Here is a 12,053-nt window from a genome sequence, read left to right on the forward strand (position 1 = left end):
AATCCATGGCAGGAAACTAATACAACGTGGGCATGGTCCAGTGAAAACCCTCCTCAGACATACAAAAGTGGGTTCTCACTTCTATGAAAATCCTTATTTGAAGGTTTGCTACAACCCTAGTTTCACCTATACATCCCTAGGATAAAATCCTGAAGTGGGGTCCATATTGGCCCCTGGCAGATCCTCTGCAGGCCAGATGATGTGTGTGGGCGTGGCCATGGCCACTGATATCATTGCCTCGTTCCTACCCATATTGCCTTTCTCCGTGTTGAAGGCACAGCTGCTCCTCTCAGTGCTGTCTGAGTACCCACCTTTGACCACCTCACACCTTCCCCCATTGGGGGTAACAGGTGAAGTATCTCCAATCTGTGATCAGAGATAACAAGGGGATTCCTTTGTGTACCGCTTGCACTCTCATTTGGGAGGGGGACCAGCACACAGAGGAATCTGTGATCAGAAATAACAAGGGACTTGCTCTGTTTGCCTCCTCCCCAAGCCCAAGTAGCTTCCAGGCCAGGGGCGGGGCTTGGGGAGGGGCGGGGAGGGGAGGGAGGGCAGTCAGCAGGGCCCATGGAAGGAGTCCAAGCCTCTGTGCTCCAGGTGAGGAACCTTGGCGGTTCCCCAATGGTGAACCATAATGTTCATTATATCAGTAGTACTAAAACTAGCTTGAAAGCTTTAAAATTGTTCATTTTGGTGGGGCAATTTGAAGGGCACAAAAGGTTCACAATCCCATTTACTTTGAAATAACTCCGACGGGTTTCAGTAGAACGCATTTTTATTTAACGAATGTGTTTCGGATAACGGCATTTCAGCCTGATTCGCAGACAGCCAGCTGGGATGTGGTCCAATTTAGTCTTTTGCTGAAGGGAATGGGATGAAATCAATTTCGAGGCCGATCATACGTCTCCCTGAGTTCCCTGAAGCTAACTCTTGAGAAGGTGTTTCTAGGACTGCAACCTTATTTTCACTTGCTATGTCTTGTGGCCCTTCTAGGTGATAACTTACAGATCGTTTCTCTCTTTGCTATATTTGCAGTAACACCAATCCAGCATTGACAGCATGATATCCCTTTCTCATGTAATGGAAAAGGGTGGGAATAACCTTACTGTGGGGATGGCAGCCTTGCTTTTAAAACCATCAGGAGCGCTCTGTGCCGCTCCATTGGAGAGAAGGAACACGCTGCCTGAAAATACCTCTCTCTTTTGTTTTTCTTTTTGTATTTATAAAATAGGAGGAGAACGTCCATGAAACTATGAAGCATTGCTATAAGAGATGGGGAGCAACTTCCTTATACTTTTTTTCTTTTAAGTAAATAGAACAAGCAAGGCTATCTGTTCATTGTTTCATGGACATTTTCCATGTGCTCTCCTCTTCTCCAACACACTGACTATATAAAAGAGGGATACAGCAGCGCAAGTTACACTGGGCGATATCCCGGGGATCGTCCCGGCATCGTTCCTGTGCGTCCACATGATGCACAGGGTATCCCGGGAGCAGGGAGGGATTATCCCTCCACTTCCCCGGGATATCACCATACCCTTTTTTCTCGGGTTTTCCCGCAGTCCCGGGATGGTCCTGAGGACCGCGGATGGTGTGGCCGGCTGTCTTATGCACCAACCCCTTTAGTTGCTTTGCCAGAAGAACCAGTTTGCAGTTGTCCAACTTCTGTCCAGCCCCATTACAAATAATGACACGGAGCAAAAGACGTTGGATGTTCCCTTTTGGTAAATTCAGGGGTTTGCCTCCTTGACTGAATAGTTCATGTAAAATGTGAACACATCTTAAAAGTCAGTGCCGTGATGGTGGTAATTTCTAAATTACGGATATTTTAGCCCTGCTGTTTCATGCTATTCTTTCATAGCAGTTATTTCAGGCAAATTTGCAATGTACATAAAAGCTGAAAGTTATTATTTGGAATGAGATCTATTCAAGTTGTAGCAAAGACAATCTTTCTACTGTTCTATTGATTTAGCTGTGATTGCAAACCTATCCATCATGGCTTTCCTTTGTTAGTGTGAAACCTGAGGTGCTTATCAATTCTCAGCGCCGATGGCTTTGAATCATACCAAATAATTACTGCTTTCTATGAATGACAAAGATGACATCTGATTAATTACTCTCGGTATCAGTGTACTTTTGGCGAAAGAGAGAAAATACATTTCCACCAAAGAAAAAAGTACAATAGACAGTGTACAAAATTACTTCTGATTACACCATCAAGGAACTATTGTCAGAACAAATCAGCAGTTCTTACTGTGTTACCTTCTTCCCATCTGAGATTGAATAGCAGGGCACTGGGGGTACTTTCACCCTCTGAAACCCTGCATGGAACTGTCAGCCTTTCAACTCAACCAGGCTGCTAGGAGAAGGGGAAGGCTCAACCTTTCTAAGGATCCTTTGACTTTTCTGGGGCTTTGCTCCCTCTTTCAGATGACAATACACAAAACCCCCAACCCCACAAGCAGGCCCACCCCGCAGTCTGAGAACCACTGGTAGAGTTTGCTCACTTGATAGATATCACTAAACTGGTGTACTTGAGCAATCAGAGGGAATTCATTAATAGAGGCACACTTGACAAATACAGATGTGTTGGACCTTCCAAAGCTCCTGTGTACCTAATAAACTATGAGGGCAAAAAAGTAATGAAAGCACATCATGAAACCAAAAATTGCAAATCATCCCGATGTCACCCACCTTTTTATGCTTAATATTTGCAGCATCGCACTCAACTGGTTTATTGTTCCTATTTTGTATAGATGAACGGCTGCAATGTCTTTGCCATCAGCCCATTCGTTTTGGCTGTCAGTTACTCAGGGACAGGCTTCTCAGGCATTGTGCTGGATTTAACTGTATTCCTGTCGCTGCTTTAATATGATTTCTTTTACACTCAAACACCACCACCACCCCCATATGCTGATTTTCAATGAGAACAACCAGCTGGCAGCATTTCCTTCACTCAGAATGTTTCGATTAGAAACTTAAGCAAGTAATTGATTTCTGATATGAATACTTGGCAATTCACATTTTCAAGAACACCCTGGATGGAAACATTAAGCGGCACATCTTCTTTTGCATACAAATCTGCAAACTAAGGAACCAATGTGTGCAAATCAGTATTCCTGGATATAAATGGCCCTGGTCCGGCTTCAGCATCCCAGTATTGGTGCAATGGCTGCAATTGTCAATGGCTGTCAGCTATGATAACGAAACAGAGCCTCCCAAGAGCAGGAGGTGCCCATCATCTTCGTGCCCTCCTTGTGAACTGAAAGAGGCACCTGTCAGCTAAGGGGTGGGCAACGGGTGGCCCTCCAGATTATGTTGCTGCAACTCCCATCAGCCCCACCCAGCATAGCCAATGGTGAGGGATGATGGAACTTGTGATCCAGGCTTTCTGGCTCACATGGGGAGCCGACATAGACACAGGAAACTCTCTTCTTCAGACTGTCACCCTCCATGAGTTGAGGGTGACCAACAGAACAAGGGAGAAGGCTCGGGCTGGAACGCTCCATTTCTCGAATGCCTGAATAGGGCTGATGTTCCTGCTCAATCTTGATGTCTATTGATCCTTGTGAGTCTTGTATGGAAAAATGAGGGTTGGTTCACAGACAATTTCCTCTCACCCTTCTGCTAAAGAAAGAGTAGCTTATATGTGTCCCCCAGAGGGTCTCATATCCATGTAGGGTAGAAGGCCAGACTGTCTTGACCCCCATCTTGGCCAGCAACTTGGACTTTGGCCAGAGTTGACCCAATATATTTTGCTCTAGTGCCCCATTCAACTACCCAAGTCAAGATGAATACCCTGGCCAAAGCCAAGGAAATCATTTTGACACATGGCTCAGAAAATCCCGCAAGCACCTCTCCCTGTTCCCAGCAATAAGAATACAAGTAACAAATGAAATAACTAACCATTTATTTGACCTAGATGAGGAGTGGCCAGCCAGATCAGGGCTAAAAGCATAGACCATGGGAGAATTAGACCCTGACAAAGGCCCCAACACCAGCAGTCAAGAGATCTCTGAACCAGGATCCACAGAGACCACAACCCCCTGGTTTGAGATCCCCAAGAAACCGACTGCCTCTCTACCTGGCACCCTATATTCTCTTTTGCTGGATTATCAGCATAGGCAACAAACATAGGGCATGTCTACACCAGCCCTATATCCCGGGATCGTTCATGTGCATCCAAATGCATTTCTCCATTTTCCTGGGATAACCCTTAGGTGTAGAAAGGGCTCAAGAAAAAAAAACTATTGAAGAGGAGACAAAGAGGACTTCAGGCCAGGCATCTGGCCCTTTCAGTTCACCACTCTCCAGGGTACAGATGAGAGCAAGGCCTGAGCAGTGTAGTCTGGACTAAAAAGCATAAAAGGACTTATTTGGACTCCAGAACCTGCTGGAGCAAGTTGCTTACTTGGACCTCGCTGAAGTCCTTCAACTCCAGCCTTAACTGCTAGGCTGCAACACCCCTGGGCAACTTGGTGTGCTCTATGGGTTGCTGCACAGGGTCAAGACTTGATGTCAGAGCCTTCTGTGAGCCTGAAATGCACTGAATGGTTCATAGATTGTACTCTACATACGGATTGTTCTTCCGCACAACTCCCAGAAAGCATGTGGGTGACAGGTATTTCTTCTCAATTTATGCATCACGCTGACACAGCCCATCTGATAGAACTGCCTAGCAGATCTCCTGAGATTCAGGTTGAACTCTGGGACAATTCCAGAAAAAAAAACCCATAAGATCTACCTCCAAATCACTCTACATTTCTAATCACTGGTTGAAAGTAACTAGGAACATATGGTAAGTAGGGACTATATAGTAGCTGCTGACACACTGAGGTTAGTGAATATGATGAGTTTTTCATTATCAGTTACCATCTTTGGGGGGCATCTTTCCATTACTGAAGAATTGCATGTTTCGTAGCACCCAGATGAATGGTGTTTGGCTGCAAGTTATAAATTCAGAGCAAAAAGTGAGTTAAGGAAAAAGAAAAGAGACCCTGATGTAGAAGAGGTTGTGAACTGAAAAAGAGAGCCAAGAAAAGAAAATAGAGTTAATTGTATGCAACCAAGCATCAGATGGTTCAGAACCATTTGTATCCCATAATGCATCTCTTAAGCTATCATTTCAATTTGCAATTTATTTTTTCAAAAGAAAAGTACCACTAAGAAGCAAATTGTTGATGGAGTTATTCAATACTGTGTGCAGGCAAATCAGTATTGATGGGAAGAAAACCCAAGGAAAGCCATTTAATGCATGCAGTTGAAAACAGGTCCAGTTTAATATTCTTTTCTAAATGTGTTAGTAATCCTTGCTTGATATTTCAAGACAGCAATTTTCAACTCCATCACAATCTCATTATAACTTGTCTTATGCGAATGTAAAGTAGAAAATTTATTCCTTTGGCTCTTTACCCAAGTGCCCTACATCGAAACAACTTCTATTCTCCACTTTGGGGATTTTCCCTCATTGCTGCTACTGCTTTTTCTCTTACTTCTCCCAGCCCAATTCCCTAGGAGCTCTTTGACATTCAGCTCCTTCCCACTTTCTTCTCAGATAGTTCAATCTCTTGTATGTATTGAAGAAAACTACCATGAAAATACGCATCTTTGAATATAGGCAAGTTATAGCATATAAATTATACCTCTCTCCCTTTTCTTCCAATAAAGCTCTGTTTGACCTACTATAGGGTGACCATATGAAAAGGAGGACAGGGCTCCCATACCTTTAACAGTTGTATTAAAAAGGGATTTTCAGTAGGCGTCCTTTGTATGCACGCAGCACCTGATGAAATTATCTCTTCATCTCAACAGCTAAAGCTCCAGGAGCCTGCCCTCTTGACCAGATACAAAAGAAGACAGGTCTCCTACAGCTTTAACTGTTGTGATGAAGAGAGAATTTCATCAGGTGCTGAGTGCATACAAAGGACACCTGCTGAAATTCCCCGTTAAAGATACAAGAGCCCTGTCCTCCTTTTCATATGGTCACCCTAACCTACTATCCTTGCCATCTACCTATAAAGTGGTGCAAGTACCATTTTCTGATCACAAAAATCCAAGGGCCCTGAGTTGGATCCAACATTTCTGTCTGTCAGTGTTAGCGGAATTCTGCTCAGAACTCTCCCACATTTTCACTGATTTATCCCTTCTGCTACAGTCCTTAGCATCACCTCCCCCAATCTTCTGGAGGGTCCCCCAACTTCATGGAATAGATTTGCAGGGGACATAGGGGTGCAGGTGTGGGGGAGGAGCAATGAAAATCTACCCTTCCCCCATTCCACAAGTGGGATCCCTTCACTGGACTTGAAGCCTTCCACGGACAAAAGGAGCCCTTTTGTGGGAAATACATTCTGGATTCAACTCTAATTGAAAGGACTGAACATAGCAAACCATCTCAGACTAACCCAGCATTGTCTACTTCAGAGATGTGCAACTTCTGAGGGTCAGGAGGGGTCACATTGCCCACACTTACCAACCTCAAAGGGTGCAACCTCTCCCAGGAGACATTTATAGCCCCATTTTTCATGGTGTGTGGCAAGAGCCACACTTTCTAACCAGCCCTCCAACCACCTCCTAACATAAGTACTTTAAAATACTAAATCCGGGTGGGGTTTTTTGGTGGGCAGGGAATCCACATGGAAAGAGGACGTAATGGACAAAGGGGTGAACACATGATGGGACATGAACCAGATCAAGACTGATCAATCCATCCCTAGTCAGGTACACTAACTCACCTTGCTCCCAGTACTTGTCTGGGCCTGTGATGTGATCATCCTCTAAAAAGGAGTTCTTACTCCCTTCTGGTTTCAGACAGAGGCTGATCCTGACAAAAAAATATAGCAAAGAAAAATGGTTTCAAATAGGCCGTGATACTTATAATCCCCATGAAAAAGTTTTTATAATTATGAACAATAATTTCTATGATTTTATTAGATTTAAGGGGCTCACATTACACAAAGCTAGATTTCAGTTGGACATTAGGGGAAATGTCTTGGCAGTAAGAGCAGTTTGACATTTGAAAGAACTTCTCAGGGGAGTAGTTTGCTCTCCCTTGCCGGAGGTTTTCAAGTAGAGACTGGACAGCCAGCTTTCGGGATGCTCTAGCTCTGTACTTCCTGCATTGTGCAGGGGCATGGATTAGATGACCTGCAAGGTTCCCTTCATCTCTGTGATTCTAGATTGTGTTCGATAGGAAGTATGAGTACAACATCTATATTTTCTGTCACAATCCAGTTTCTTTACAGCCAAATGGATCTTCTTCTTTCAGATGATGTTTTTCTTTACACGAAAACAAATGAAAGCCACATGGCTTGCTAGAATTTAATTTGATTTCATCTACATTGTTATAGGGGATAATTTATATTTAATCTCTTAGAATACTTCCCTTACCATAAATTTGTCAGTGTGTGTGTGTGTTGAAATGTCATAGCTGCCACACAACCAATAATAAATTTAGCTGAAAAGGAGGGAAACAAAATGAGTTTTCTATTGCCTCCTTAATCATATCCCTCTTAGAAGTGGGCCTGGCACTCTGGAGATAATAAAACGTGTGTGTCTTTAGATGTTAAAGGCGCTCACAGCTCTGCGATGTTTTGGCTGGTCCTAATACAGTTACTGTACTGTGGGTTGGAGTGTGTAGACATTAGCTTTCCTTTCCATCCTATTAAAACAAGTCGGAGAGCAAGGGTGTGTATACTGCAAGAAAATTCCATAGCCATTTTGCTTATAATTTGGATTGCTTAATATTCATCACACTGGAACAGCAGAGCAACATTGATTTTTCGGATCCAGATGGTTGGCAGTGTTCTTTCCTAATCATAACTCGAAGCATTTTAGTGCTCCAGACAGGCTTATGGAAAGATAGAAACATAGGAAGCTGCCTTATACTGAGTCAGACCATTGGTCCATCTAGCCCAGTATTGTCAACACTAACCAGCAGCAGCTCTCCAGGGCTTCAGGCTGGATTCTTTCCTAGCCCTGCCTGGAGATGCTGGCGATTGAACCTGGGACCTTCTGCATGCAACACACATGCTCTATATGAGCTATAGCCCCTCCTTGAGTCAAAAAAACAATCTGAAAATCTGCTGGTCTTTGTCTTTTATATAATAGAAGAGCACAATCAAAAGAGTAAAAAGCAGACGGTTCTTTAGAGTTAAAAGGTAGAGCGTAGAGTGACACTGGTTTCATTCTTGTAAGAGCTATAGACCTACTTAACCATCATTAAGGCTGTTAAGTAGATTGAAGTGGGGGGGGGGCGAATACACCTCTTCATACAAACAATTCTGCCTATGAATCTGTTGCTATAAATAGTTGGAAGGCATTTAAAGGCATCAGTTAAAAATTGAACTGGACTCAGTAAGCTCTTGTGTATGTTTACAGGGGTGGGATAACATGGAAATAGTCCAATAGATTTGCAGATCTATCTATCTATCTATCTATCTATCTATCTATCTATCTATTTATCTCATAGACCAGCAGATTAAAATAGCTACAATTACAACTATTATAAAAGCAATCCAGTTAAAAACAAGGGAACAGGAGTCCCATATCTGAAACTTGTTCACCTCTACATAATATTCAGAAAACACTGAAAACTTTGGCCAGATCTACACCAAGCAGGATATAACACTTTGAAATCAGTTTGGAAACTGTATATGGAGTGTGTAATGGGCCCCAACAGTTGTCAATACTGTTATAAACCATTTTAAAACAATAGTGTAGAACCTGCCTTTGACTCCATGGTTCCATCTCTACACTTCAATGGCTGCTTAGTCAACTTGCTCTTGACAGACTGGAGTACTTCAATAAACACAGAGCTCATCAAGGTTTTGCATAGCTGAGACACTTATAGCACTATAAAATTGGCAATTAATGTTCAAAGGGTTATGATTCAGATGATAACACAGTGTCACTTTGAGGATGAATCCAATTATGAAAATGGACCAAACTACTATTTGTTGAATCTTGACATCTATAAGTAGCTTCACAGAGTGGCATAATTTTAGAGCACTAGACAGGGCTGGGGAAAAACTGGGATAAAGGAGAAATTAGGGTCCACATTTCCCCCCTCTGCAGGTAATAGTTCTGGTGGGGCAGTTTGCATTGGGAGATTGGTGTGGGGGAAAGGGGTTAACACTCACTCTTTCCCATACCATGGTTCTGATCCAAATCAGGTGCCTGTGGCTACAAAGGAGAAAGTCATCCAGGGAGACCCAGCCATGTATCTCCCGGGTCCCATTTAGTTTGGGCCATCGTCTCCTTTCATTCACTTTCCTTTAAAATGTTTTCAAACTGAAATACTTGTTTTATTTTATAGTTTCTACAGATCAAATGAATTGGGAATCACCTACAGCCCCTTTGGAAACTGAGAAGATAATTCACTGGCTTCCTGGTGTGGAAATGAGAACTGCAGTTTCTTGCCGGCTAACAACACCTATGACTCAAATTTTTATGAAGAACTGAATTTAGTTCTTGAAATGGACATTACCATTCAAAACTAGAAAATCCATTTCTTATATGTTCTAAAGATGTACAATTGTCAGATTTTTATCGTTTAGATTGTAAATGTGTTTTTCCTGGCTAATTATTGGTATTATTTTTTTAATTTTGATGTCAGAAGGCCAATGACTTGTATGATAACATGAAGGACATATTTAAAATGAAGGAAACACTGTAAACAAATGTATATTTGTAAAAGCTATTTTTATGATTAGCATGTTTTATGGTTCATCATATTTAAAGTCAGGTGATATTGCACTTAAATGTTTACAGCATACTGAAATGAGATCGTCAAGATTTATGAGCCAATATGTTGAATAGTATTTTAATTATTTTTATTTATTTTTATTCCTGTTTTAAAGTGAATATTTTTATTAAGAAGGGTCATGATGAAGGGCAAAGTAATATTCATGGCTGGATTCCCCCCCCCCCCATGCATCATTACATGGTAATAGATGTAATTTGCATATACTAGATCTGTGCACAATACATATCCCATTGGAATCAATGGGAAAAAATACAATTAATTTCAGTACTCTAAACTGCACCCTAAACCCTTACTATATTGTAAGGTTCCTCTCTCTTGCTACTCTGTCTTCAGATAAGCACATTCCAAATAGCAAAGATCAATATGATTCAAAAATTCCATTAATACTTCCAAGAGTGTTGCCATATTGAAAAGTTCACATGTTTGATTTCATATCTACTCTGAATCCTGAATTGTTGCTATTGGGACTTTTCAGTCATGGCTGTGGTATGAAATGATTTAAACCAGACATCTGTATACCAACAGTTTGCCTGATGTTAAAATTGCCCCCAAATGATGTGGGTGCTGCTTCACACAAGCAGCTAACCAAAGAATGAGGCAGTCCTGATGGTATCCCAATAACATGTGAAGGGAACCTTCAATAGAGCACTGTGTTTCTCTGCACTTATTTCTCATTCCTGAAGGTTTCAAGTGCTCTCAAAATGAGATTTGAAAGTAGATTGCTTCCCCCAGGGTGGCACAGTAATTCATTCTATGGTTGCTGAATAAACTCTCCCCACTACTCTGGTGAATCGTTCCTTGTGTGCTAATCATCAAACGTTTATAGGTACACCTGCGGTTGTAAGCCAGCCTCTCCCAAGCTGGTTCCCTCCAGATGTTTTGGACTACAATCCCCAGCATTCCTGACCATTAGCCATGCAAGCTGGGGCAGATGGGAGTTGAAGTCCAAAACATCTGGAGGGCACCACGTTGGGAAAGCCGCTACATCGCCAGAGAAAGTGCCAGAACTTGATCATTCTGATCATAAAATTGCACAGATCAGTTTTGTTTTCTTTGCCTTAGTACCAGCTTACCGTATTTCTTCGATTCTAAGACGCACCCAATTTTTAGAGATGTTTATTTGGGGGGGAAAGTGCATCTTAGAATCGAAGAAATACGGTAGTTCAATTATGATTCCTAGCAGAGAAGCGGTGCTAGACTCCTATAAATAGAATATGGTTTAAAACAGTTTACATATGAAACGACGTCCTTGTGCAGCTCAATGATTAGGTTACTGTTGCAAGATGTAAGCCCCTTATGGATAGTTGGGAGGGTGCGTCATACATACCGTGAACAGCTTCACAGTGGCAGCTTCTACTCACCGAATGTCTTTTCTGTCACTCATAGGCACATTGCACACATACAAAGGAACACACATGGCTGTGAATGAATTTGCTGTTCCCCATTCTGTATGTGTTCATTTGCCATGTGCCTATTCACTGAAGGGTTTGTAAGTCTTTAAAATGATACTGTTTAGGAGTACTTTCTCTATCATTGTTTATGGAGAGCCATTGTTCAGGTTTTGGATAAAAAATAAATAAATAAATCCCATGAATTCATGGCTATCTGTTACATGCACACACATTTTGCATGAATTACCAATGTGGCAGACCTGTATAAGCCACAGCACAGAATACCTCTGGGGGGCTGACTAAATGTTGTCTTTGCTTTGGGGTAGCTCCGAATCCACACTGCGTTGGTTGAATGATGCAGAAGCTAATTCGGAGCCATCCTGGGGAAAAGAGCCAAAGATGCGCAGTGGAAAAGTCAGGGTCTTACCCCGACTTTTCCTGCCCAAACAAGATCAGTGTGGCTCTTCTGCCATCTATCCTCACTCTGGCATTGTGCCGGAAGTATTCCTGTGCAGAAGGCGACCTCCCATTGGTTGCCAGAAGCTGTGGGAGGGTGTGGGCCCAGCGAGCCTACTGGCCACTGGGAAGTCTGCCCTGCCTCCCCCAGTGGGGATTATTCACCCCCCCACAAGCAGCAATACCACAGGAGGTGGTGGCGGAGCAGCACCAACTCAGCACCATGAAGGCAGCCTCTGATGAACACTCATCAGCTAGAGAGCAAATCATGCAGGTTATTCATACAATTTGCATTTACGGAGACATGTGGACAAGTGAATAGGTTGTCATCGCAATACCCGAAAAGCAAGTCTGAATATCCCAAATTAGAAAAACTTATGGTCGGCTAGACCTATGAACAATATGTCCAGCTGCTATATACTGAGTCCATGTAGCTCTGC

At 42.6% G+C, this 12,053-nt stretch overlaps 1 protein-coding gene across 4 annotated transcripts in view; it reads left to right on the plus strand.

The window, feature by feature from the left end:
• RALYL (RALY RNA binding protein like) overlaps nucleotides 1-9,905 on the plus strand; it is a 147,958-nt gene extending 138,053 nt beyond the window's left edge. For all 4 annotated transcript variants that reach the window (XM_063129883.1, XM_063129881.1, XM_063129880.1 and 1 more), the window contains one exon: nucleotides 9,317-9,905. In XM_063129883.1, coding sequence (XP_062985953.1) covers nucleotides 9,317-9,334 — 18 coding nt within the window. In that variant the 3' untranslated portion in view covers nucleotides 9,335-9,905. The remainder of the gene's footprint in view (nucleotides 1-9,316) is intronic.
• Nucleotides 9,906-12,053: the final 2,148 nt, after the last annotated feature.

Source organism: Elgaria multicarinata, chromosome 7 (assembly GCF_023053635.1).
Source record: "Elgaria multicarinata webbii isolate HBS135686 ecotype San Diego chromosome 7, rElgMul1.1.pri, whole genome shotgun sequence".
NCBI classification, from domain to species: Eukaryota; Metazoa; Chordata; class Lepidosauria; order Squamata; family Anguidae; genus Elgaria; species Elgaria multicarinata.